This window comes from Taudactylus pleione, unplaced genomic scaffold, assembly GCF_031769625.1.
Source record: "Taudactylus pleione unplaced genomic scaffold, aTauple2 ptg000201l, whole genome shotgun sequence".
NCBI classification, from domain to species: Eukaryota; Metazoa; Chordata; class Amphibia; order Anura; family Myobatrachidae; genus Taudactylus; species Taudactylus pleione.
The window spans coordinates 52,240,480-52,268,476 of NW_028284603.1; the positions used below are offsets into that span (position 1 = coordinate 52,240,480).

Sequence of the window (27,997 nt, forward strand, 5' to 3'; positions counted from 1 at the left end):
ATCTAGCTGAGGAAACATACTAATTTCCATTTTAATAATGTATCATTTATTGGCTACATGCCTAATAATAATCAGTGTCAGTGGACGGTCTGTCGGCACCCTGGATGCCACACCCTTTGGAACTGTGCCCTTGCCCTCCTCCCTGCATCGGATGTATGCTGTTTGGAGAGGCAGCAACCTCTGCTCGGGTTGGGTACAGGATTATGGCGGTGAAAATCCCGATGCTGGCATTCCAACAGGGTTAGGATACCGACACCTGTCGGCAGGTATCCTAACCCTTCTCCTCTCCCTACCCCTCCCTCCCCAGTGCCTAAACCTAACTTCCCCCTTTCTGCACCCTAAACCTAACTGACCTCCCCTAGTGCCTAACCCTGCCCCTCCCCCTAGTGCCTAACTCTCCCCCTACCCCGCTAGTTACAGGTATCGGGATTCCGGCGCTGGTATTCTAAGCGTTGACATCTCCTTAGCCGGGATATTGACCGAATCCCCTCTGCCACTATCAGAATAGGAGAGTGGCGCTGAACTGTGACATCATAGCCCAGCACCATGCTCTCAGTCCATCACTGCACCTGAGGAGCAGCAGTTGGCAGGTTCACAGACCAGAAACTCAGCAGCCAACTCTCATTGGGGGTGATTCAATTCAGCGCAATGCTGAATAGCCACAGGAAGGAGTTTCCCAGAGCATTCAATTTAGCATGCTAAGTCCGACTGCAGGATTTCTGCTCGCACCCTCCTGAGGTGCGAGCAGAAATCCGATTTAAGTGCCGTCCACACTTTAGTCGGGGAATGCTGGTTACAGCGACTAAACAGCCAGCTTAAGGTGCAGTAACCGGCATCCTCTGACTTAAGTGGTTGTAGTCGGGCTTAATAGCACACTGAATTCAATAGCTCCAGGCAGTGCCAGATAAAGGTCCACATGGGCCTGGAGCTGACATTTATGAAGGGCCTATTGTGTGCTATATATATATATATATATATATATATATATATATATATATATACACACATATATATATATATATATATATACCGCCTTCATGGGGCCAGGCACAGTGGTGTGGCGGCACCTGCATTACGTTACACTGTTCCGACCTGAGACACTAGGTAACAGGCCTGAATCTACTTTTAGATAATACTTTGAAACAGAAATGATTTCACAAAAGAGAAAAACGAAATGCATCGGTCCCCTGGGATTGCCTGTCTCATATTTACCCCAAAAGTCATGTGCCAGGCCATTATCCACAGTAGTACCATATACATACAGTATCATATGCCCCCACCACAGGAGTGCTCCATATGCCCCCACCACGGGAGTGCTCCATATGCCCCCACCACAGGAGTGCTCCATATGCCCCCACCACAGGAGTGCCCCATATGCTTCACTGATGCGTGGAAGTGTCTATGTGTGGCTGTTAGTATCAGGATGACAAGGGGATTCTGCAAGCTAAGATTGAACACTTCAAATACAGTGACTCTTGTGTTCCGGTAACACTCACCTGCATGATAAGAGGTGGCTCCATTAGCAGGTGTAGAGCGGCTCAGCCAGAAGGAGCACAGACTGCAGGGCTGCGGTTCAATGGGCAGAACCCTCTGCTTTTATAGTCTCCTTCTGTCTGCAGAGTGCTGGTCGCATTCCCAACACCTGGACTTCTGGGTACTGGCTGTGCCTGCTGATGCGTGAGCATATGAAAGGAAGTGCGGGCTTCAGTTTAAAAAAAGGTAGCGCTGGCCGTCCGGGGCCTGTGCAGAGGCAGGCCACTCCATGACAAATGTTCCCCGGGGACCTGTAGTTAACGGTCAAGCCCCTGCGCGGCTTGAGGTACAGGGAGGGCTAGGAAGCCTTCACCCAGTCATGTGAGAGTCACACACTGTGTGTGACAGTATGCCTGGCTTATGAACTGCGGGAAGGCGGCCACGGAGGTTAGGGGCCGCCGGGGTTTCAGTGGATGGGACTTTTAACAGGACGTACTGACAGGCTGCTGTAGCAGGAATTTTTTTCCTGTCTACAGCAGCACAGCAGATACTGTAGGCCTATTTTGATGGGTGGGCCTGGAGCTGCAGCTCCTTCCGCCCCATTGTTAATCCGGCCCTGGATCCAGGAACTCATTTCTGGCGCTATTCAGCATCTTGCTGAATTGAATCACCCCAAGTGTGGGACATTATAATTACTGAATGAGTGACATTCATTGTTTTCGGTGCCACTAAACCATGGCACTCAAAGTGACCACCTAGCTTCACCTTAAGGTGCCTACACACTTAGCGATATTTTACACGATTTGCCAGATTCCGACGCATTGTGATGACAAATCGTGTAATATATGCCCAAATCGTGAGTATCCACTCACGATCACGATGCGCGTCCCCGCAGATCGTACATCGCATCTTCAGATCTGCCGTGCTGTAGGGCAGATCTGACAATCTCAGTCACGATGCACTGGAATAGTTAGGAGCAGTGGCGTATCTATAATGGGTGCAGTGTGTGCGGGGCACACGGGCCACCACACACCCTGCACCCATATTATTTTAAACTCACCTGTCCGTGGTCCCGCGTCGGGTGTCAGCGCTGCTCAGAATACCGGAAAATGGTTGCCGCATACATTTTTCCGGTGTTCTGCACATGCGTAGACTCCGGGCACACTCTAGTGCCCAGAGACTACTGCGCATGCACAGAACACTGGAAAATGGCCGCGGCGGCCATTTTTCCGGTGTTCTGCGCATGCGCAGTAGACTCCGGGCACACTCTAGTTCCAGGAGTCTACTAATGCCCCTGGTGGCTGGCCAGACGCATCAGTCGGCTGCCGGCTACCGGGGAGAGAGAGGAGGGGCCCTCTCCTCTCTTAAGACTCCCCTGGTTAGGAGGCATGATAGATCGTTTGTCACATTGGACAGTTTTTAATACCAAATCGTACCCACGACTGGCGGGGAGCAGCTGGGGAGAGTTCAAGAGGAAATCGGACACAATGTCGAATTGTGAGCACATCGCCAAGTGTGTAGGCACCTTAATAGTAGTGGTGATCCTGCTTGTAACTGCTATAAATAAGACTAGGCTATACCAAGAGTGATCCCTGTGCCCCCTAGTGGAGAAAGAAGAAAAGACTATACTTTAATATAAAGGTGAATTACATTAAAATAGCTATTCATTCGTTTTTATTATCCAGTATGAAAAAGTGTTTTGGAGGGTACAGCCATAGGACTTAAAGCTACAGAGAGCTTGTAAATTAAAGATAAAAAACAACTGATTGCTCTGGCATAATTGTCATGAAAGATCTTTATTGTCTCACAGTAATACCCCTTTTACACCAGAGCAAAAACCTGGGTTTTTGCTGGGTCTACCCGGGTCGCAGCTCAGTGTAAAATGGTCCCTGAAAAATAACCTGGGTCAAGTGACCCTGCAATCCAACCCAGGTAGCTACCAGGGTTGGACCCAGGATGGACCCAGGTAATGGTGCAGTGTAAACGGTGCAACCCGGGTTATCTGACCTGGATCATGCCTAAAATGAGCGGATTGGTGGTTGTGGAGCATTCACCTCCCACTTTTTATGACCTCACAGGTTTAGCAGTGAACAGGGCTAACCTGGGAGTAACCCAGATCCAAGGTGCAGTGTAAATGGGTCTGACCTGGGTTGGAACCATGTCCAAAAACCCAGGTCGGACCTGGGTTTTTGATGTAAAAGGGGTATTACTGACTGTAATTGGTTCATAGGTAGATATTAAAGGGTATGCTGTTTGGAACCTAAATGGACATCCACAGGAGTATTTTGCAATGATCTCTATTAGGGATGTGCAGGCTCGGATAGGTTCGAGTTTGCACGTGGAGTTCGGATTTTTCCCTCCAAAAAAACGGAACTCAGAATGAGGCAAAACGTCATCTTACATGGACGAACATCATCATTCCTGGACAGAAGACCAGGAATGATGATGTTCGTCCATGTAAGATGACGTTTTGCCTCGTTCTAAGACCAGGAATGATGATGTTCGTCCATGTAAGATGACGTTTTGCCTCGTTCTGAGTTCCGTTTTTTTGGAGGGAAAAATCCGAACTCCACGTGCAAACTCGAACCTATCCGAGCCTGCACATCCCTAATCTCTATACCATTCTGCTCATGCAGACAGCAGTGATACAGGCAGAGCATTCAGATTAGTGAGGCCTTAACCTACACTTATTTATAATAACTTATATTAAGTTATTGTTTTTCATTATGCACCCAAATAAGGGCAATATTTAGAATCTATGGGGTCAATTTATCAAGCAGTGAAAAGTGTGGAGAAGTGGACCAGTGGAGAAGTTGCCCATAGCAACCAGTCAACTCCTACCTATTATTTTATAGACTGTACTTGATAAATGCTACTTCAAAGCTGATTGGTTGCTATGGGCAACTTCTCCACTTCTCACTGCTTGATAAACAGACCCCTATATCTCAGTGACATTGCTCACAATGGGCGGAATTCAATTGATTTTGCGGCCCGCATCTCCCGTCTAAAGTGACAGGAGATCGCGGGCCGCTATGCAATTGTGCCAGCTTTTCACGCTGATCGCGCCCATAGAGGTCAGGTTTAGCCGCGTAAAGCAGCTAAACCCGACCAAAGTGCTGGGCGCGATCGCGAAAAGTGATGTTTGGGCGCCCAAACATGTCACTTTTCGCACATTTCAGCTCTCATCCCCCAGGGGCTGCGAGCTGAAATGTAGCGCTTGGTAGCTGATCGTGCCCGACAGGAGCAAGAATAGAATAGCTCCGTCGGGCGCGATAGGTGATGAAAAGAATTGAATTCCGCCCAATGGACATTTCCCCGAAAATAAACCTTCTGTAACTCTAGAGTTCTCAGGTCATTCCACAATGAATTGCACAGGAAAGGTGTAACATGTATTTTCATATGAAAAAAAGCTGATGTTGGGATGAGAAATATGACTTCCCTGTCATCTCTCCTTACCACAGTGCAGGATGGATAGTTACCTCTTTTTTTTAACCTTCTCTTCACAGTGTCAGCTGTGTTTCAAAAGTCCTCACTAACAACTCCCACCTCCAAGAACATTTCATTTACCACATGCACATTTGAGATCACCAAACTTGGTAAACTAGAGGTCTATGTATAACTTTGTAATGTATCTCATTTGTGCTATGTAGATGTGAAATGTGTTTCTGCTACCTGTCAGGTCTATAATAATATCTTGTATATTTGTGCAAGAAAGGCCCAAGATAGAACTATTAGAACATATTGAAATAATTGCCTGCTGCGTTTTGCTGCCATCTGACGTCACTTCTGTTCCTGTACCAAGATGTCCCCCGTATACCTCACAGAACCCGGCCTCCCCCGGCTCGCACTGGCTGGCGGGAAGTTTCAAGATGGCCGCGTCCATTTGAACCGCTTCCTCTTAACTGTCTGTATGCAAAGCGCCGTCTTATATGATATCTTCCCACCCTGCTGCATTAGAAGAAGCTCTGCACCTGGCTCTTCTCTAGCGCCGAGAGCACAGACGGACGATTACTTTATAACCAGGTCGGTGTGGGCATGCCCAGCCGGGACACCATTCATTCTCCGTAGGACGTTATATACATACCGTGCAGTTTCGATTGCTGCTCAATCGCAGGCAGCGCTACATGCAGATTACAACTCCTGCTTCATATAACACACCAAAGCCGTGTACAGTAAAGTGGGGAGCCCCTTCTGCAGCTGGGCACATTACATGCATGCAGATCTGGGCTCTGACAGCTGCTCATGACAACTGTATTTTGTTGTAAATCTTCTACTCTGTTATCACCTTATATGTATTTTATCCCCAAATATGTTTTGTAATAGAAGTAAAGTAACATTGTCTTGCATGCTATAGAAATAAAGTCCCGCTAGAGACTCATTGTGGTCAATGTAAATGTGAGTTTCTAAACTATTTATACAAATGACATTTAGCCTGTCAGTGGGAACAATACAGACAAACTTATTACTCCATGGGAATCCACTGTCAGGTTCAAAATAATAGACTGCAAAATATTAAAGCTATGTACCCAGCGATGTCGGATGCAACGGACCTGGTGGGGGTGCCACGTCAGAAAGTGCATGCACACTTACCGATGCCGACACCGACTGGGTGGGGGGGAACTGGAGCGGGGCCAGGCTGCATTCCGCAGCATGGTATCGCTAAGGATATCCCCAGATTCTATTGCAAGTACAGACGACTGGGGATATCGTTAACGATATAGTGCGTACACACTGGACGATAAAACTAAATTGTCGTAACGATGTGTCGTTATCAGCAATATCGTTTACAATATCGCCTAGTGTGTACACACCTTATTAACTGTAGGAGGTAATAGTGCTTCCATGATAAACTTAATATATTTATTAACATTTACTTGTATAACGCCAGCATATTCTGGCGTTATACAAGTAAAAAAATGGTAATAAAGCTTTTTTGTTAACGTATTAATTTTAACAACTTCATTGGTAATATCCGAATGAACTGAACAATTATTGCAATGCCAAGATTGCATTGAACATATTATGGGGGAGATGCACTAAGCCGTGGAGAGTGATAAAGTACCAACCAATCAGCTCCTAACTAATTTTTCAAACACAGCCTGTAAACTGACAGGAGCTGATTGGTTGGTACTTTATCAATCTCCAAGGCTTAGGGCATATATGTCTTAGAGTTTCTTCTATGTTCACTGTGTGAAATACTTTTCTAGAAATAATGTGGATATTTGGAACCCATGTCGAACATCTATGAAGAGAGGCAAACAATGATTGCAGCAGGGGATTTGCAGGAGTTTGTTCCTTTTGGCCGTGATCACAGCAAGCACCACCCCAATGCATTGAATCTCCAGCTCCGACAGCTGCAGCCAGCCTCTGAGCTGTGGTCCTCTGATGGGGCTGCGGGCTTGGTAGGATCCCTTCGGGAGGTAACAATCCACGAGAAACAAAAGGTATGTTAGACATCAGTGTCAAGACTTATTTTCTTGAATGACTGTTACATTACTGTAGTGTTATGCACACACAGTGGGAGACATTTATGGAAAGTGGTGCGGAGCGTGTTTATAATTTTTTAATCATTTTTTAAACTTCTTTGGTTATTTGAAAGTTTCTAATAGTTATTAGAGTACTCAGATTTGAATAGGATACAATGAATAAGGATCATGTGTTACTTCAAATTCCACTGTTATCATTACATTTTGAAGCCCGTTATATACTGTATGACGTGTTACAATATCTGCTGCTTCACTATGTAGTAGACAACATATGTTTAGGCTCCCATTTGAATGTACAGTGGTGCTAATGGCGGCTATCCGAAGCCACTTTAATGTTTTGCTCATGACTAAACCAGATTCCAGAGCACAGCCATGAAGGATGGATGAGGAATGGTGGCAGTTACTGTACATTCTATGAAATCCAAAATGGATAATGTTTGAATGGAAAAAGAATTCTGTTGGCACTAATGAATTGTGTGATTCTAGTTCTATCATACGGGATTGTTCATTTACTATTAAGGCTGCTCTTATTTTTTATGTATAGGACGGTATAATTATTGCTGTCCTATTTAGTGTAGTACTGCAGGGCTATGCTGGGCAAACATGCCTCTTATTGCACATTTTTAGAGCAGTGTAATAAGCATATTGTATTATTATTAACTTGCATAACACCAGGAGGATCTTTAATTACTCTCCTTACAATCCCTAAAGACTCAAAAGTTAGCTTTGGGGATAGTAATCTTTACATATATTGGGAAATTAAACATAGCAAGATATAAGGAAGTGTTGAATATAGTGTATGTAATTATCATCTTTGCGGGTAATGTTTCTGGGACTAAGGAACAGAGATGTGCCTGGCGTAGGGTCAGGACCCTCATAGTAACTGCACTGCAATCGTTCTGTGTTCCTTAGGAAAACTGGCAGCTACGGAAAGGTGTTGGTGACCCTGGGGAAGATGTGGAATATGATGAGGAGCTCTACGTGGCTGGGAACGTGGTCATCTGGAGCAAAGGAAGTAAATTAAATGCATCTGCAGTGTATAAAGCATTTACTGTTGACAGCCCAGTTGTTCAGGTAAAAGTTCAAGCTAGTCTACTTTCTCACAAGAAAATACAGTATAGAATATATTAGAGAAACCTCTTTGCCTAAATGCTAAGAAAGTAAGATGTGCAAGGGATATCAGCGGTCACTTTGCCCTTCTAGCTTTGCTGTAAAGTCATTGACACCTGTCACAGATCAGCTCTAAAATGAAAGTAGTAACTATAGGGACCTATCCATTAGCAGATAAATTTGAACGATATATCATTCAGTCGTTCAATTTATCTGTCATGGATAGGCCCTGAACGATGACAGATGCGCACTCCTGCGGCCAACAAATTGTGTTTTTCTTCTCTCCAACTTGTTGGTCAATTATCGCTGACAGATGTTAGAAATATTTGTTAGTTTATAAGCGGTAAATGACGAACGGTATTTTTAATGAAAATGAATAGAAACATTAAAAAAAATCCACTCCCTGAATGATGTCATGCAATATCGTTCGTCGTTTGCAAAAATCTGTCATGTACATGACAGATATCTGTCACCGCAGCCCCAGGAATTTTCAAGGGATAAATCTTTTGTCTTTCATTGTAGAGAAAGATCTGCTAATGGATAGGCCCTTTAACACTGCAGTAAAGTGGTGATATGAATTCCCATTATGGAGCATGGCAGGGGGATGTTTTTCTCTGGGCACCTGCTTTCTTGTTGATCCCCCTATCGCACATACCTCCTTTTATCACCTCTGCCATGAGTCACGTGGATACCTCGCCATCTATGGTGCAAATGGGATTAATATTCAACCCTATAGCTCCTTGGCAGCAGGATATGTATGAAACAATTCACCAAGTCAGTTGTTTCAGGATTTTTACTCCAATTTTACTGGAATTTCTTTCTGCTGCCCAGGTTGAATGTTTCTTTTCAACCTGCATTGGATCTGAAGGCTTTCAACAAATTCCTTCCACAAGGTTTCATGCTGGTCAGTGATTCAGGCCACAACAAAATGGAAATGTCTGGCATCCATTAATATCTAGAATGCCTATTCTCATATATCTATAGGAGGACCACCAGAGCTTTACTACACTGATTTCAAGGGAGACTAAATTGCAGTTTCAGACTCTGTGTTTTGTACTGTCTTCAGCTCCACAAGTTTTCAGCAGAGGTCTCTGGGTTTATGTTCTATATATAGACATCCTAATGAAGGCCAGGGCCGAAACTAGGATTTTTGTCACCCGGGGCAAGACAGTAATCTGGCGCCCCCTGAGGTAATGCCCATATGGTAATGCCCCTGTAGTAGTGCCCATATGGTAATGCCCCTGTAGTAGTGCCCATATGGTAATGCCCCTGTAGTAGTGCCCATAAAGTAATGCCCCTGTAGTAGTGCCCATATGTTAATGCCCCGGTAGTAGGCCCCATATGGTAATGCCCCTGTAGTAGTGCCCTTATGTTAATGCCCCTGTATTAATGACCATATGGTAATGCCCCTGTAGTAGTGCCCATATATTAATGCCCCTGTAGTAGTGCCCATATATTAATGCCCCGGTAGTAGTGCCCATATGATAATGCTCATGTAGTGCCCATTTGGTAATGCCCCTGTAGTAGTGCCCATTTGGTAATGCCCCTGTAGTAGTGCCCATTTGGTAATGCCCCTGTAGTGCCGCTTACAGAAAAAATATAAAAATATTACTTACCTTAAACCCTGCTCCGCCGTCCAGTCCGCACGACTGCTCCTCGGAACTATGGGAGAGACGTCATGATGTCTCTCAATAGTGCCCGTGGGGAGAGCCGGAAGCTGGAGTTCATGAGAGAACTCCAGCCTCCGGCTACAGCGGTGCTGCAGGGAAGGAGCCTGGCGCCCGCTGGTAATAAAATCTCAGCGGGCATCCGGCTTGGAGCCTCCCTGCCTGCAGGCTCCGGACTGGAGGACACTGGTAGCAGGTGCAGCGGCACACCCGGTGCACGTGCACCTCCAGGCCCCCCCTAGTTGCGGCCCTGTGAAGGCCTGATCCATATGCAGCTAAATAGTCGGCTTCAGGAATTACACCACTTAATCATCAACAGGCCCAAATTGTCGCTGGCTATGTTGGTCTACTATTGTGTCTGCTGCGCCATAGTTTTGTTCCAGTTAGAGAATGTTCCTTCATCCGTAAAGATTTCAGCCACTATATGAGCCACTTTCCCAACTTTTGACCATATTGTGCTTCACTATCTGATACTGTATGAGGGTGGTTCAAACAGTACAATTTCAGATGTACCTCATTCATTAGACTCTTCTCCATTTATGAAATGAGTCTCTCAGACACCTTTTACCAGTCATTAAGTACATTATGCGGCCAAAGAAGCCTTCGTCTACCTGTGTCTTGTCAATGGGATGCAATCGGGAAACCGGCTGTCTTAATCCCGACAGCCGGCTTCCCAACTGCTTTATCCCGATGAGGGTGAAATGACAGGCGTCCATATCTAGATGCCTGTCATTTTCCCGACACCGGGAGATAGGAGTGCTGGGCGCTGCGAGCGGACAGCTGCGGGGGGGAGGGTTAGGCTTAGGGCACCTGGGGGGGACTTAGGGTTAGGCACCCCCCCGAGAGGGTTAGGCTTAGGCTAGGGGGAGGGAGGGTTAGGGTTAGGCACCCCCCGAGAGGGTTAGGGTTAGGCTAGGGGGAGGGAGGGTTAGGGTTAGGCACCCCTGGGGGGGACTTAGGGTTAGGCACCCCCGGGGGGTGGGACTTAGGTTAGGCACCCCCAGGGGGGGACTTAGGGTTAGGCAGCGGGGAGGGGGGGGTTAGGGTTAGGCACTTGGGGAGGTTAGGGGGTTAGGTTAGCTTTTACTTACCTACGGACGATCGGGATTTCCAGCGCTGTCGGGCTTCCGCTGCCGGGATCTCTGCTTCTGTATGCCTGCCGCAGACGTGATTTGAACTGCCGGCCAGAGGGACGGCGGTGTTTCATACCGATTCCCTGTCAATGGTTTGGAAATCCTCTTTGGCCTGGTGTGAGGATCAGAGTCTTTCACAGGAGTTTTCATACTTCTTGTAGACTGCTTTTCCTCCAGAAGAACTTGTCCATTAGTTTCTCTGTCTTGTCTTGTTTTTTTTCCAATGCCAATTGATACTGCTTCCCAATGTTAGTACTTTTACATGGAGAGGATCATGTTAGGCTACCCTTCTGTTATCCTTTATCTCTGAGGGACCTAAGCCTGATCTGGAGGTCCCTGCGGGGTGCTACGTTTAAGCCCCTTTTGCTCTGTTTCCTCGCCTGGTTACAGTGAGGAGGAGTAATAATTTTTTTTTTCTAGACCCCTACCCCTAGATGGTAATCCTAGCCTGCCACCTGTGCTCCTTATACAGCCTCTGGAAAGGGTACTAACAGTAAAAGGGACTTTTACAGAGTACATTTGATTCCAGTGTTTAAATGACCAAAGTACAGAAATTTTTATGCGGTTTTTGTGACCACTAAGCCATTTCATATATCGATATCCAGTGACTGAGCTAAAGATTTATTGTATTTAAAGGTATTTTTATTTAAAACTGTTCATAAATAAGTTATGCTTTCTTTGATTGCAGGCTCTCTGGTGTGACTTTACTGTATTAAGTGATAAATCAGAGAATGATGAAGGTGGGTTAAGTATTGTTTAATATAAATAACACTAACACTTTTACATTTATATTTTATATACACTTCTAATTAAACCAAGATGTTTAGAATCCAGCACTGTGCAGGAAAATCATTGACTTTGTATCAGCAGACACAACATGTATAGCTAGATCTAACCCTGTAATTGGAGGGGCTGGGCTGCACATCCTAATATTAGACATAATAGGTGCTACCATGCTGAGACCTGTAGTTCTACAGCAGAAAAGAAAGGGGGGAGGAGCAGGTGCACACTATAAGCACTACGAGTTCTAGTGATCAAAAAGTCTATTATAAACTGCAACAATTGACATGGTTTTATAAGTAAGGTTTCTTAGTACATGTGTGGCCAAAGATGTTTGCCCACCTACCACGTCACGGTGAACCTTATACAGGTGGGTCCCTAATACTGACACACTAATTAAATTTATCTAGGACTTACCTTTCATAGGGCCCATTAGATGTGTGTACTGCAATGCAAGGACCCATACCAATTAAAATCAACTGGGGTAGGTGGGAGGAGTGCTAGCCCAAGAGAAGGGGTCTCAACTTCAAATGTACCTTAAATACACACACAGGAAAAAGGAGGGGCTGGGCTGCACATCCTAATTTCTCCTTCATCCACTAGGGGACACTGGAGCTTCATGACAGTGGGGTATAGACGGTGGGTTGAGTTGAGCCTGGCACTTTAAAAATCTACAAGTGTGACTGGCTCCTCCCCCTCTATGCCCCATCAACCCCAGTTTTTAGAATGTGCCCGAGTAGAGCCGGTGCACAGGGGCTGTCTCCAGCCCTTATATTAATTTTTATATAGATGTAAAAGAATCAACAGCAAGAGGACAGGCAGACTGTTAGCTGTGACAGTCTGCCTGCATCGTGGGAGCCGCCAGAGAGGGGACCACACGGCTACTGCAGCCTGTGTCCGGTCACCCTATGGAGGGGAGGCTGCTTTAGGCAGTTAGGAGTCATCAGACTCAGCGGGGCCCGCCACAGCTACCACTGGCTTGTGTCCGGGTCCCCGCTCTCCCCTCACTGCCCAGCGCTCTGGCCGCAGCAGCCCGGTGAGTAGCACACCTCTCCTGACTAGCAGGAGAGGTGAAAATCTGCTGGGTCTGAAGACAGCGCGCGGCTGTCAGTGCCACGCTGGTGTTGTGATAGAACACCGGCGCTGGCTGTTAGGTAGGCGCGCTCACAGCAGTCCTGCCTCTGCGTGCCGGTGCTTGTGTAAAAGGCACCGGCACGGTTATCACTGGCGGCGGTCGTGCCGCTGGCCCCCGCTGTCAGTGCGGGGACACAGAGGGGGAGAGTGATAACGTCCCCACTGTATAAGTGTATGCCGCGCGCATACAAAGCGGCGGCCATTAGGAGGAGGAGCTTATGGGTCCTTCCTCCTTCACTGCCTGGGCTAGTTTGGCGCGCTCTGAACGGGAGTGGTGCCTCAGAGAGACTGAAGGCACTGAGCGAGGGGGAGAGGAGAAAACTGAGAGCAGTGGAAGCAGCTTCTACAGGGGGTCTGTAAATACAGAAGGTGGTTTTAACTACTTTCTGGTCCTATTGACTGCTCCTCCCTTATATGCCTGTCTGCCCCTGTTACTGAGTTGCATTATTCTTGAAATTCTGCTCCTCCTATACTGCTCTGCCTGCAATTTGAGTAGCATTATTATTGAAATTCTGCTCCTCCCTTATTGCTCTGTCTGCTCCCATACTTGAGTAGCATTATTATTGTAATTCTGCTTCTCCCTATACTTCTTCTGCATTCCTGAATTGTATGTGGTGCTTGTCTGTGAGTACATGATGACATCCAGGACAGAAAAAACTGCATCACAAAAGCTGTTTGCCTGCACTAAGTGCAGGAAGAAATTTACCCATGCTCGCTCCGAAGGGTCTTCCCTGTGCGAGACGTGTGAAGCAGACAGTGCTAACACGCAGTCTGTCACTCCCTCCTTCATAAATAGTTTGGCCGGGGTCATGGCGGACCTTTCTTCTGAATTAGCCGCTTCCCGTAGGGAACGGGAGTCTGCCAGAGATCTACCTGGCACATCTCACCCTTCTTTTCTAGCAGAACCAGCGTGGGCTCAGAATTTAGTCCGCTCCGTGAATAGCCTTGCTCAAGCGATGGGTTCTGCGTCTAAAGCTCCTGAAGATACGGTAAGTCGCTCATCTAAAAAGAGGGCTCTTCCGGCGGTTCTCCAGTCGGATGAGGATTCGGCAGCGGATCACTCGTCTCAGGAAGAAGGGGAGATGCTGGACGAATCAGACGTAGAGACTTACTCACAAGAACCTGAGGCATTGCAAGGTATTGACGCACTCATTCTAGCGGTAAGAGAAGTTCTTAAGATTTCTGGCCAGGAAGCTCCAGAATCGTTAGAAGACTCCTTATTTGCCAGGTCACAGAAGATGGCCGTCACATTCCCTGTTTCTCTCCAGTTGGACGAACAGATGACGGCAGCCTGGCAGAATCCGGACCGTAAATTCCAGATTCCTAAGCGTTTTTTCTCTCTTTACCCATTTCCTGCGGAAAATAGGAAGAGGTGGGAAACCCCGCCACCTGTGGATTCTTCGGTTTCTCGGTTGTCAAAGAAGACCACGTTACCTGTTCCAGGAGCTACTACATTGAAGGAAACCTCAGAGCGGAGATTAGAAACCACTTTGAAATCCATTTATACGGCCGCAGGTGCACTTCTCCGGCCGGCCTTGGTAGGATCTTGGGTCAACAAGGCTGTGGAAAAGTGGGCGGAACAATTGACTGAGGGTCTTAGATCCAGCACTCCGCGGGCAGATCTGATTACCTTGGCAGAGCATATTCAGGAGTCTGCTGTATACTTAGGAGACGCCTCTAGAGATATCGGCCAGGCTGGCGCTAGGATTTCTGCTTCGGCGGTCTCTGCTCGCCGGGCACTTTGGCTTCGTGCCTGGCAAGCGGATGCGGAGTCAAAAAGAGCAGTGGAAGCTCTTCCTTTCACAGGCGATATTTTATTTGGTCCAGAGCTGGACAAATGGATCTCGCTGGCCACTGGAGGTAAGAGTACTTTTCTACCTTCATCAGCACCTCCTCCGCGTCGCTCGTTTAGGGGACCTTCCTTTCGTTCCTTTCGAGCATCGGCAAGATTTCAGGGACGATCGCGAGGTTCGTCTTCAGCGGGGCGAGGAGGCCGTGCTAGAGGACGTCAAGCAAATATTGGCCGCCGTCCAGATCCCAAGCCAGCAGACAAGCCTGTGGCATGACGGGCTCCCATCCCATCTCGGAAATCCGAAGGTGGGGGCTCGCCTCCAGCGTTTCTCGGAGGTTTGGAGACGGACTTCTCCAGACACTTGGGTTCGAAATCTGGTATCTCAAGGGTACAAGATCGAGTTCGCTTTCACTCCTCCTGGGCGTTATTTTACAACAGGTTTGCCCGTCGATCCCTTGAAGCAACTAATTTTGCGTCAAGCGATCGAGAAACTTTTGCTGGCCGAGGTCCTTGTGGCGGTTCCCACTGCACAAAGACAACAAGGGTTTTACTCAAACCTTTTTGTGGTTCCGAAACCGGATGGGTCAGTCAGACCCATTCTGAATCTGAAATCCTTGAACCAGTATCTTTAATTTCACAGGTTCAAGATGGAATCTCTCCATTCTGTCATTGCGGGACTAGAGGCAGAAGAGTTTCTGGTGTCGATAGATATCAAGGACGCCTATCTGCATGTCCCAATTTGGGTTCCTCACCAGGCTTTCCTCAGATTTGCCATCAGGGAAGCTCATTACCAGTTTCAGGCCCTGCCATTCGGTCTCCCGTCAGCTCCCAGGGTATTCACCAAAGTGATGGCCGTCATGGTGTCTCACTTGCGCTCTCGGGGGGTGACGATAGTTCCGTACCTAGACGATTTACTCATCAAGGCTCCGACGGCAGAAGTCCTTTTACACCAAGTGTCCCTTACACATCAGATTCTCATTCAACATGGATGGATTGTGAACTTCCAGAAGTCTCAGTTGATGCCGTCCCAGAGACTTCAGTTCCTAGGAATGATTCTAGACACTGTTCTGCTTCGTATATTCTTGCCAAGGGACAAGGCCATAGCCATACAGGAGCTGGTTCGTCTAGTGCTCAGACCCAGGAAAGTATCTGTGCATCTTTGCATCCGTCTCCTGGGGAAAATGGTGGCTTCCTTCGAGGCCATCCAATTCGGCAGATTTCACTCCAGAATATTTCAACTGGATCTTCTGTCTCAGTGGTCCGGGTCCCACCTACAGATGCATCGGCTGGTGCGTCTGTCTCCCCGGACCCGCATATCCTTGCTCTGGTGGCTTCGGACGGAGCATCTGTTAGCGGGTCAGCACTTCGGAATTTGGAATTGGACCTTGGTCACCACGGACGCCAGCCTCCGCGGATGGGGAGCGGTGGTTCTGGACAATCACTTCCAGGGGCTTTGGTCGCAGCAGGAGTCCCTCTTACCAATCAATGTTCTCGAACTGCGGGCAGTCTACAGAGCTTTGATACAGGCTGCTCCTCTGTTACGAGGACTTCCGGTTCGGATACAATCCGACAACGCCACGGCAGTGGCATACATAAATCGCCAAGGGGGAACCCGCAGTCGGATGGCAATGAGAGAAGCCAGTCGCATCCTTCTGTGGGCAGAAAGACACGTAGAGGTCATTTCCGCAGTGTTTATTCCGGGGGTCGACAACTGGGAAGCGGACTACCTCAGTCGTCAGGATCTTCATCCCGGGGAGTGGTCCCTTCATCCCGAGGTCTTTCATCAACTGGTTTGCAGATGGGGGAAGCCACAGATAGATCTGATGGCGTCTCGGATAAATCATCAACTACCCCTTTACTGCTCCAGGACCATGGATCCGGCAGCGGTGGGAGCGGATGCTTTACTGATCCCTTGGCCGTACAGCCTTGTGTACCTGTTCCCACCGTTTCCGCTCCTCCCTCGGATTCTCAAGCGGATCAAACGAGAGTCGTCCACCGTCATCCTAGTGGCTCCGGATTGGCCTCGTCGGGTTTGGTACTCCGATCTTTTATTCCTTCTGGCAGACTAACCTTGGCCTCTTCCGCTACGATCGGACCTTCTACAACAGGGTCCATGTGTGTACCCGGATTTACGGCGGCTTCGTTTAACGGCGTGGCTATTGAGACCGCCATCCTAAGAAGCCATGGAGTTCCTAGGTCGGTCATTCCTACCATGCTTAGGGCTAGAAAACCGGTAACATCAGCGCATTATCATCGCATTTGGAGGGCTTATATCTCCTTTTGTGAAGGTCGTGGATCCTCCACTTCCTCTTTTCATTTACCACGTCTTCTTCTTTTTCTTCAAAAAGGCCTCGATGCGGGGTTACGCTTGGGATCGCTTAAAGTGCAGATTTCTGCTCTTTCTATTTTTTTCCAGCGTCGCCTAGCTCTGATTCCGGAGGTTCAGACCTTTTTTCAAGGGGTACTTAGAATTCAGCCCCCCTTTGTGCCACCCACGGCTCCTTGGGACCTGAATCTTGTTTTATCTTTTCTTCAGTCATCCACCTTTGAGCCTTTGCAGGAGGTGGAATTGAAGTATTTGACTTGGAAGATGATCCTTTTATTGGCCCTGGCTTCGGCCAGACGTGTGTCTGAACTTGGAGCCTTGTCCTGCCGTTCCCCTTACTTGATTTTTCACGAAGATCGGGCGGAACTTCGTACCCGGCCTTCCTTTTTGCCCAAGGTGGTCTCGGGTTTTCATCTGAATCAGCCGATTGTAGTGCCAGCGTTGTCGGACTCTTCTGGGAATTCTCACTCTTTGGATGTGGTTCGGGCACTTCGCATTTATGTGTCCCGTACTGAGGGGCTACGTAAATCAGAGGCTCTATTCGTCCTTTATGATGCCAATCGGCGTGGCTGGCCTGCGTCTAAACAAACTTTGGCCAGGTGGATTCGTCTGACTATTCGTCAGGCATATGTTGCTTCTGCTCGACCACCGCCGGTATCCATTTCTGCGCATTCTACGCGCTCTGTGGGTACTTCTTGGGCGGCACGTAGAGGTGTCTCGGCTTCACAGCTTTGTAGGGCAGCGACGTGGTCTTCGGTTCATACTTTTGTACATTTCTACAGATTTGACACTTTTGCCGCTTCTGCTTCAAATTTTGGTCGTAGTGTCTTGCAGGGCGTTCAGCACTCTCCCCCCCCAGGAGGGTAGCTTTGGGACGTCCCCACTGTCATGAAGCTCCAGTGTCCCCTAGTGGATGAAGGAGAAAAAAGGATTTTGGTACTTACCGTTAAATCCATTTCTCCGATTCCACAGGGGACACTGGACGCCCACCCAGTGCTTCTTGCCTGTTCTCAGTTACTTGTTCTGTTGCAGTTTTGTCTGTTTTTATTGTGTGACTGTTTATCACTGCAGCCTGCTGTGTTCTTGCAGTGTGTCAGTATGTTGGATGTTTCTTTTCCTGTTCTCCTTCTCTGTTCTTCAGTCTGTTCTCCGTCTCCTCTCGGGCTCAGTTCTTTAAAACTGGGGTTGATGGGGCATAGAGGGGGAGGAGCCAGTCACACTTGTAGATTTTTAAAGTGCCAGGCTCAACTCAACCCACCGTCTATACCCCACTGTCATGAAGCTCCAGTGTCCCCTGTGGAATCGGAGAAATGAATTTAACGGTAAGTACCAAAATCCTGTTATTAAACATGATAATAGGTGCTGCCATGCATGTAGTTCTACAGCAGAATAGAAAGAGGGGAGGAGCAGGTGCACACTATAAGCACTAAGAGTTCTCAGTGCTATTAGTGTGCACCTGCTCCTCCCCCCTTTCTTTTCTTCTGCTAACCCTGTAATTCCCAAGTTACTGTACACATTTATGGCTAGGCTTGTCTTCATCTGTAGCTAGTTTCACTGCCTTTTTTTTTACTTCATGGCCATCCCTGGTGGCTATATATATATATATATATATATATATATATATATATATATATATATATATATATATATATATATATATATATATATAATATATATATATATATATATATATATATATATACACACACACACACACACATGCAGTCAGGTGCATAAATATTGGGACATTGACAGAATTTTCATATTTTGGCCTCTATTCACCACCACAATGGCTTTGAAATGAAACAAACAAGATGTGCTTTAACTGCAGACTTTCAGATTTAATTTGAGGGTAATTACATCCAAATCAGGTGAACGGTGTAGGAATTCCAACGGTTTCTATATGTGCCTCCCACTTTTTAAGGGTCCAAAAGTAATGGGACTATCAACTCAAAAGCTATTTCATGGACAGGTGTGGGCTATTCCCTCGTTATTTCATTATCAATTAAGCAGGTAAAAGGTCTGGAGTTGATTCTAGGTGTGACATTTGCATTTGGAATCAGTTGCTGTCGACTCTCTATGAGATCCAAAGAGCTGTCACTATCAGTGAAGCAAGCCATCATTAGGCTGAAAAATCAAAACAAACCCATCACAGAGATAGCAAAAACATTAGGTGTGGCCAAATCAACTGTTTGGAACATTCTTAAAAAGAAAGAACACACCGTAGAGCTCAGCAACACCAAAAGACCCGGAAGACCACGGAAAACAACTGTGGTGGATAACAGAAGAATTATTTCCCTGGTGAAGGAAAACCCCTTCACAACAGTTGGCCAAATCAAGAACACTCTCCAGGAGGTAGGTGTATATGTGTCAAAGTCAACAATCAAGAGAAGACTTCACAAGAGTGAATATAGAGAGTTCACCACAAGATGTAAACCATTGGTGAGCCTCAAAAACAGGAAGACCAGATTAGAGTTTGCCAAACAACATCTAAAAAAGCCATTACAGTTCTGGAACAACATCCTATGGACAGATGAGACAAATATCAACTTGTACCAGAGTGATGGGAAGAGAAGAGTATGGAGAAGGAAAGTAACTGCTCATGATCCAAAACATACCACCTAATCAGTGAAGCATGGTGGTGGTAGTGTCATGGCGTGGGCATGTATGGCTGCCAATGGAACTTGTTCCCTTGTATTAATTGATGATGTGACTGCTGACAAAAGCAGCAGAATGAATTCTGAAGTGTTTCGGGCAATATTATATGCTCATATTCAGTTAAATGCTTCAGAATTCATTGGACGGCGCTTCACAGCGCAGATGGACAATGACCCGAAGCATACTGCAAAAGCAACCAAAGAGTTTTTTAAGGCTAAAAAGTGGAATGTTATGCAATGGCCAAGTCAATCCCCTGACCTGAATCCGATTGAGCATGCATTTCACTTGATGAAGACAAAACTGAAGTGAAAATGCCCCAAGAACAAGCAGGAACTGAAGACATTTGCAGTAGAGGCCTGGCAGAGCATCACCAGGGATGAAACCCAGCGTCTGGTGATGTCTATGCGTTCCAGACTTCAGGCTGTAATTGCCTGCAAAGGATTTGCAACAAAGTATTAAAAAGTGAAAGTTAGATTTAGGATTGTTTAGTTTGTCCCATTACTTTTGGCCCCTTAAAAAGTGGGAGGCACATATAGAAACCGTTGTAATTCCTACACCGTTCACCTGATTTGGATGTAATTGCCCTCAAATTAAATCTGAAAGTCTGCAGTTAAAGCACATCTTGTTTGTTTCATTTCAAAGTCATTGTGGTGGTGAATAGAGGCCAAAATATGAAAATTGTCCCAATATTTATGCACCTGACTGTGTGTGTATGTATGTATATATATATATAATGTATATGTATATATATATATATATATATATAGATATATATAGATTTTTTATATATCTTTTCTTTTTTTAATCTGTTTATTTAATAGATTACAAAAAGTACAACATACCCAAAAGCAAATATAATATAGTATATACAGTATTTAATATTTATCTTGATTTATGTTATATTTAAGGGGAGCGGTGGGGGAGTTTAATGTTTCTTCTTATAGTTGAGATGGGTACGGGATGCCGGCGCTCAGGATCCCAGCAGTCAGAATCCCGACACCGGCATCCACACAGGGTTAGAACCGACACTTGTCGGTCAGTATTCTAATCCTTCCCTCCCTCCCCGGTGCCTGACCCTAACCTCCCCACCTAGTGCCTAAACCTAACCCTTCCCCTTAGTGCCTAACCCTAACCCCCCTGTAGTTGGACCGTTAAGTATGCAGTGCCATGAGTAGTGCCCCTTATGCTGTGTCCCCTCCCAGTGTAGAACAGCTCTCCTCTCCCCTGTGCAGTACTTAACTGTCTTCACGCTGGGCACCGCTCTACGCCATCTAGCCGGATCCAGCAGGCGCGCAGGCTCCTCACATAGCTAATGACATCATGACGTCACCAGTGCACTGCATCACTGGGAACGCTGGCCTCTGAATCGATCAGAGTCTTCTTTAGCCTCTGATCTTTCAGAGACCAGCGTTCACAGTGATGTAGCAAGTTGGTTGTGATCTACCGGCAGGAGCTAACGGTAGGTCGCGATCAATGTTTTGGCCAGGCCAACCCTAACGCTACCCCCCCCCCCCCCCCAACCCCGCTACTTGCATTCGGGATTCCAGCGGTCGGGATGCCGGCACCAGGATTCTGACAAGTTTTGATGATCGCATCCCGATTTTAACATTCAAAAATGTTCTCTGCAAAATTTACTGTACTTGGTTTTTCTCCCAAATTCTGGTTTACCAAATATGCCTTTATTTAAGATTTGATTAAGTTATGGAGGAACTAAACTGTATAACTGTTCATATGATATGTGATAACCTTGTTGGGACTCACTACCACTGTAATATACAGTGGGGTAAAAAAGTATTTGGACAGCCACCGATTGTGCAAGTTGTTGCACTTTAAAAGATCAGAGAGAGAGGTCTGTAATTTCCATCATAGGTACACTTTAACTGTGAGAGGCCGAATCAGAACAAAAAAATCCGGAAATCACATTGTATGATTTTTAAACAATTTATTTGTATATTCTTGCGGAAAATAAATATTTGGACACCTACCAACCAGCAAGAATTCTGGCTTTCACAGACCTGTTACTTCTTCTTTAGGAAGCTTCTCTATCCACTCGTTACCTGTATTAATGGCACATGTTTGAACGGTATGCAATCGGGAAGCCGACGGCCTAAATACCGGCAGCCGGCTTCCCGACTGTCATATCCCGGCAAGGGTGAAATGCCGGGCGTCTAGATGTAGACACCCGGCATTTCCCCGGCGCCCGGCATCCCGATCGTAGTGATGCCGGGCGCCGCGAGCAGACATCCGCGGGGGGGGGGAGGGTTAGGTTTAGGGCTCCCGGGGGGACCTTCAGGTAAGGCACCCCCCGGGGGACTTAGGTATAGGCAGCGGGGAAGGGGGTGGTTAGGGTTAGGCACTTGGGGGGGAGGTTAGGGTTAGGCACCCCTAAGGAGGGTTAGGTTAGTAGATACTCACCTATCCACGATCGGGATTTCCAGCGCTGTCGGGCTTCCGCTGCTCGGAACTCTGCTGATGTCGGGCTGCCGCTAATGGGAATTGAACCATGCGGCCGGCGGTATTTCATACCGATTCCGTTTGAACTGATTAACCTTATAAGAGACACCTGTCCACACCCTCAAACAGTCAGACTGCAACCTCTCCACCATGGCCAAGACCAGAGAGCTGTCTAAGGACACCAGGGACAAAATTGTAGACCTGCACACGTAAATAGCTTGTCAATTAGCAGCTATTTAAAAGAGGGTGTCAGACTCCTTAATCAAGGAAATAACATAAGGAAATAAAACCACGCTAGTCGCTATATCCAATAGTTGCAATCCAATCAAACTTCATATACGGCTTGGCCGATGTAAAAAACACATTTAATACTGATAAAACCTGTCTATACAGCACAATAATTAATCCCCACACCTTTCTCAGGAGCAAGTGTCAGGGAATGAAAAACTCCAGTCCGTGCTTCTGGAACCAAAGGCTGTGACAGCTCTATGTTGGGCAGTAATGTGTGGGCACCTTGTTTTGAATATAATGTACTTACTCTCTTAGGTAAAGATAAAGTGGAGAAGTGCATCTGTATCCTGCAAAGCTCCTGTATTAATGTCCATAACACAGAAGGGAAGGATTACATCGCCCCTTTGCCTTTTCAGGTACGGTGGAGTTATAGTTCTTGTACTAAGCAGTGTTGATATGCGTTATAGGGCTAAATAATAGCCTATGGGTTGCAGGCAGCGGCAATATTTAGTTACTAGATTTATAGTGGCAATAGTCTATTTACCTGGAAGAAGTTACATCAAGAACATTATAGAGAAAGCTTCTGTTTGTTATTGTTGTGATGATGCCTTCACATTGTGTCTGTGTTACATTCTTCAGGTAGCTAATGTTTGGCCCACAAAATACGGCTTATTGTTTGAACGGAACAGTTGCTCCTATGAGGTGCCGCAAAGCCCATCTAGGTATGTGCCGTGTTATGGAAACTATAGGAACTGTTACAATTACTGCAAGGAAACAAAATCCCTTGAAAATGTTATATACATGTTTGTTTTATTTGATATCATTATAAGATTTAGAGTAGATATGCAGAAATGTTAGACTTATAAAAGCTAGACTTATATTCCTCTCCCGCCGTTCCACTTCTGCTGCTCCCCTCTGCCAAAACCTGCACTGGCTCCCATTCCCCTACAGAATCCTCTTAAAACTCCTCACCTTCACATACAAGGCCCTCTCTAACTCTACTGCTCCCTACATCTCCAACCTCATTTCCTTACATACTCCCTCCCGCTCACTTCGGTCTGCCAATGACTGTTACCTCACCTCCACCCTGGTTACTTCATCTCATGCTCGTATTCCAAGATTTTGCTCATGCAGCCCCCCTTCACTGGAATGAGCTCCCTCGCTCGATCAGGCTCTCCCCGACCCTGCAGAGTTTCAAACGTGCACTGAAAACCCACCTGTTCACCAAAGCATACCCTTCCACCACATAACCATGTTACCAGGTCTCTGTCCCTCCCGCCTCAGCCATCTCTACCTCGCCTACTTCCTGCACTCAGGTCCCCCTCTACACACTCTTGCCTCACGTCATCTGTCTCCCCTTTCCCCTAGATTGTAAGCTCCTAGGATCAGAGTCCTCCTCCCCACTGTCTCACAGCCTTCTTCTCTAGCACTTCTATGACAGCCCTCACCTATTGTGTATGGAGAATTGTGTTGCTAATTGTTACTTATGCTCTATTTATAAGTTGGTTACTGTATTGTAATGTAATGTTCTGTGTACCCTTTACTGTATGTACGGCGCTGCGGACCACTTGTGGCGCCCTATAAATAAAATGTAATAATAATAATAATAAATGTTATGGTCTACAGTCAGCACTGTATATATTATGTTTTTTGTTGTTGTAGGGAACCTTTGCCAACGATATTCAGCATGTTGCACCCATTAGATGAGATCACCCCCCTCGTGTGCCGATCAGGAGGTGAGTTCTACTCTCACAGTAGCTTTCTCTTTTTCAGTCCCATTCTCTTTGCAGTATTCTGTTTTTCATCGGTCAGTTTACAGCCAATGACAGAGTCCCCCGCTGGCTACAGAATATGTTTCTACACTTTGCTGTTTATATTTTGGCATTTCAGTACAATCTTGACTTTATTACAGGAATATTCGGCAGCTCTCGGGTGCAGTATGTTTCAGACCATACGTTGAGGATTGTTTTTACTAATGCTGACCCATCCATTGTGATGACCTATGATACCGCGCAGGCTTCACATACCGTATGGTCTCTACGGAAAGTCAAATCAGAGGTGTGTGGCAGAAACGTGGAAGGCATGGTTGACAATGTAGAATAGTCAATTTATCAGATTTGGTACCTGCTTATGTTAGCTGCTTAATAAATATATATACACACACACACACACACACACTTTAAGAGCGTATGAGGATAGAATATACATGGTATAAAGTTTTCTTTGGAGGATAGTTAGTTTCCTGCATACTCCAGGCTATCTGCTGGTTATACTATTGAAAGCCACTTTCAGCCACCTTTCATTGGCTACACTGATAACAGCAATTTAGTGTATGCATTTTATTAGTAGCTGTTTTTTATTAAGCTAGTTGGAGTTTAAAGGAAGCAATCCTTTAATGTGCACAACCTCATTAATACAGTATTGACAGACCTGGGTGTTCATTTTAGGGAGAACCGGTGAGATCTTTATTGTTACAGTATTGGTAATGCAAGTTTTTTGTTTTATATTACAATTGACCTACATGCTTCTCCTTTTTGGGTCCTTTCCGTATAGGAACAGAATGCAGTCTTGAAATATCCGGATCAGCTGGGCACCCCACAGCACGGGATGATGAACAGCTCTCTCACAGCTCATCTACGCAGTGTTTCCAAAGGAGATTCCCCAACAGCTTCTCCATTCCAGAACTATTCCTCCCTCCACAGCCAAAGTCGTTCAGTGTCTTCCCCCGGTATCCATTCTCGTTCCCACTCCCCCTCTATATCCAACATGGCTGCTCTCAGGTTAGTAAGCAGAATAAAATCATCTTTTATTAATTCATTGTATCAGCTGTCCCATTGTTCCATGTCTTATTAAATTATATATAGAGACTCTATTTAAAAATGCAAAGTAGCAGAAGGTTCTCTATACTCTTGTCATCTCATTCACAAGTACGAAGATCTGCTGCTGTAGCCTTATTTGAGGCAGTAAACAAAAACTTTAGACCCCTGCCCAATGTCACTCTCGACTAACCTCTGGAACCTACTTAGGCCTTCTTTCATGATTTTATCCAGAGGGTGACATTACAGAGTCGAGTTTTCCTGTACTGACTGAATTTCTATAAAACCGGCCACCCCCCCGCCCTGCCTTCCAAAAGGGGCGAGCTGTCGATCAACATCGGCAGCTGCCCCTTTTGGATGCGAGCGCCGGAACGAGTGCTTTTTGCGCTCGCTCCGGGGCTCACTTGTGCGCACTGCCTAACAATCGACCCGCTTGTGAGCGGGTCTGAATCAGGCCCAGAGTTCCTTAGTAATTTTAGCAATGATAGAGACTAGTGTCACATAATACATGGTTTCTCCTGCTGAGCTGCTCGGTGTAATGATAACATTCCAATTACAGGCATTAATGGTGCTTTGCTAATAATAAATGTACAGTAATGTTATTTTATACAAATTGTTAATCCTCCTTCTGTTCTCACAGCCGCTCCCATTCACCTGCCTTAGGAGTGCAGTCTTTTTCTAGTGTACAGAAGTTCAATTTCTCGAGTTACACACCATCGCCAAAGAGGTTAGGAGCTTCTCATTCTCCTAACAGCACATCCAGTGATTTCCTCTCTGCAGAAACAGAGCCCATTGTTCCAGAGCTCTGCATCGACCACCTGTGGACAGAGACCATTGCAAACACAAGGTGTGCTCAATGTTAAATCAGCATGGAAAAGTTTCTATTAAGACTTAAGGGGCCCATACACCAGGCGACAGATTGCCCGATTCTCCGATCGATTCAGAAATGTTGATAAACCAGCCAAATATGTTCACCGATCCGTCGGAGGATCGGTGAAATTCTGCATGTGAAAAGTCACTGATTTGCAAATTATGATCATATTTTTATGTTGGATTTCACAGATCCTCAGACACCGGCATCTGTCACAATCCTGTGACCCCCAATCAGTCGCTGGTGTATTGGGAGCTGTTAGGCACAGATATAATTGCACTTCCAGTATTCACACGTTTGTATACAGATTTTATTTATTTTGCTTTTTTTTTTTTTATTCTAACATCCACAGGGAAAAGAACTCTCAGGCAACAAAAGTATTTATCACAACTGATCTGTGTGGACAGAAGTTTCTATGCTTTGTTGTAGAATCCCAGCACCAACTGCGGTAAGTCTTGTCAAATTACCACGGCTAATAGGATTTCGTACGCTAGTAGCGAATTAAGATGCAAAATTCAGGAAAAAATCCGCAATATGAGTAAAAAGACAGAGGTCCAATACGAATAACTCGCACTGCACATTGTTATGCTTAATTTGCTACTTTTTACCAATTACTTTTGAGACAATAAAAAAAAAAATACTAATCCTAAATCATGGGCTTGATTCAGAGTTGTACACAATGCCGATGTTTATGGAGTTGAGAGATTATCAGTAAACTGCGCGTGAGACTTAGTCGCAATGCGCACGCGTCAAGGTACATTGCCGTAGTTGTATGTACAGTAGAAACCTCTTACTCGCAGTGTGATTGACAATCTGGGATCGTTTGGGGGAGGTATTGGGGAGTGGCAAGAAAGAACGCAGGGGTGTCATGACCATTTCGGGGACGCGTCACACCCTGCGACCTTGTGTGCAAGAAAGTTCTCTGGTCTCAGTTCCCATGGCCATTCTGTGGGACCATAGGCTCACTCAGGACTGCGGTAATCTAATGATCTGCGACTGATGCTGCATCTTTGTACGCAGATGCTGCAACATTTTACGCACATTCTTGGATTTGCAATGCCACTGATGTGTGGCTCAAAACATCTCCCGGCGTCTGTGACATTTGCATGGTTACATATTGCAGCTGCGTACACAGACCCAGCAGCAGTGGCAGCATTAGTGTATACCTCTGAATCAGGTCCTTTAATACACTGTTAGCGAATTACTGTAAGAAACAAAAGTGCTCAAATATGGTAATTACTATCCATGGCAGAGCATCTAAGTCTCACCAGGCGTCTCGCGCCATATGGCTCAAAAATAGTAGGTTTATGAAGACACATCTGAACTGTAGGGTTTTTTGACTGGATAAAACATTAACTTGGAAGCACAGATTGCATTTACAAATAAAGTATATTTCATATTTAAACCTAAGAATAGAAATAAGAATACAATTGCAGTAAGTAATCACTGCTGACAGAATGCATACAACTTTATCACACTAAATAATATATGAAAAGATCTACTAATGCAGGATGTCTGTGTATTTTTTAAAATTTTCTAAGCACTCCTAAAATAGACAGTATGTGTAGTGAAAATATGATAAACACAGCCAGAGAGAATTCAGCCTGATAAACCAGAATAATTACCCACTGAGGCCGGAAATCGTCATGTTCCTGGTGCTTTTACAGTAGCTGTCACTTGTTTCCATGCATAAATGGTTATGTGACGCATCTGCGCTGATAAATTACATTAATTAGAATAAACGTATGCCAAGATAGAAATTCAAACATATAAATATGTATTTAATCAGAATTTACATAAAATAACTCACTGAATGCAGTCATATATTAAAAACAGACAGAAATTGATACATCAGATTACAATAAAGAAATAAATGTAACAATTATCACAGGGTTGCAATTGACATGAATGGGCTTGGACAGAATGACTAGCAAATCTAGACTAATCTAAAACTGCACATGCATTAATCGCAAAACATCCTTTAATTTCCATAAAAACTCTAGTAGTATTTAGGGAGTCTGTATCCTTATATTAGACTATTTATAAGTTCAATTGTACAGCCATGG

The 27,997-nt window shown here is 45.7% G+C and overlaps 1 protein-coding gene across 1 annotated transcript in view; it reads left to right on the forward strand.

The window, feature by feature from the left end:
• Positions 1–5,316: 5,316 nt before the first annotated feature.
• Positions 5,317–27,997, forward strand: part of ANAPC1 (anaphase promoting complex subunit 1) — a 149,355-nt gene continuing 126,674 nt past the window's right edge. The window contains exons 1-11 of the mRNA XM_088477380.1: positions 5,317–5,496; positions 6,681–6,917; positions 7,872–8,033; positions 11,558–11,609; positions 22,560–22,660; positions 22,884–22,966; positions 23,907–23,980; positions 24,157–24,302; positions 24,798–25,024; positions 25,701–25,907; positions 26,284–26,379. Coding sequence (XP_088333506.1) covers positions 6,705–6,917; positions 7,872–8,033; positions 11,558–11,609; positions 22,560–22,660; positions 22,884–22,966; positions 23,907–23,980; positions 24,157–24,302; positions 24,798–25,024; positions 25,701–25,907; positions 26,284–26,379 — 1,361 coding nt within the window. The 5' untranslated portion in view covers positions 5,317–5,496; positions 6,681–6,704. The remainder of the gene's footprint in view (positions 5,497–6,680; positions 6,918–7,871; positions 8,034–11,557; positions 11,610–22,559; positions 22,661–22,883; positions 22,967–23,906; positions 23,981–24,156; positions 24,303–24,797; positions 25,025–25,700; positions 25,908–26,283; positions 26,380–27,997) is intronic.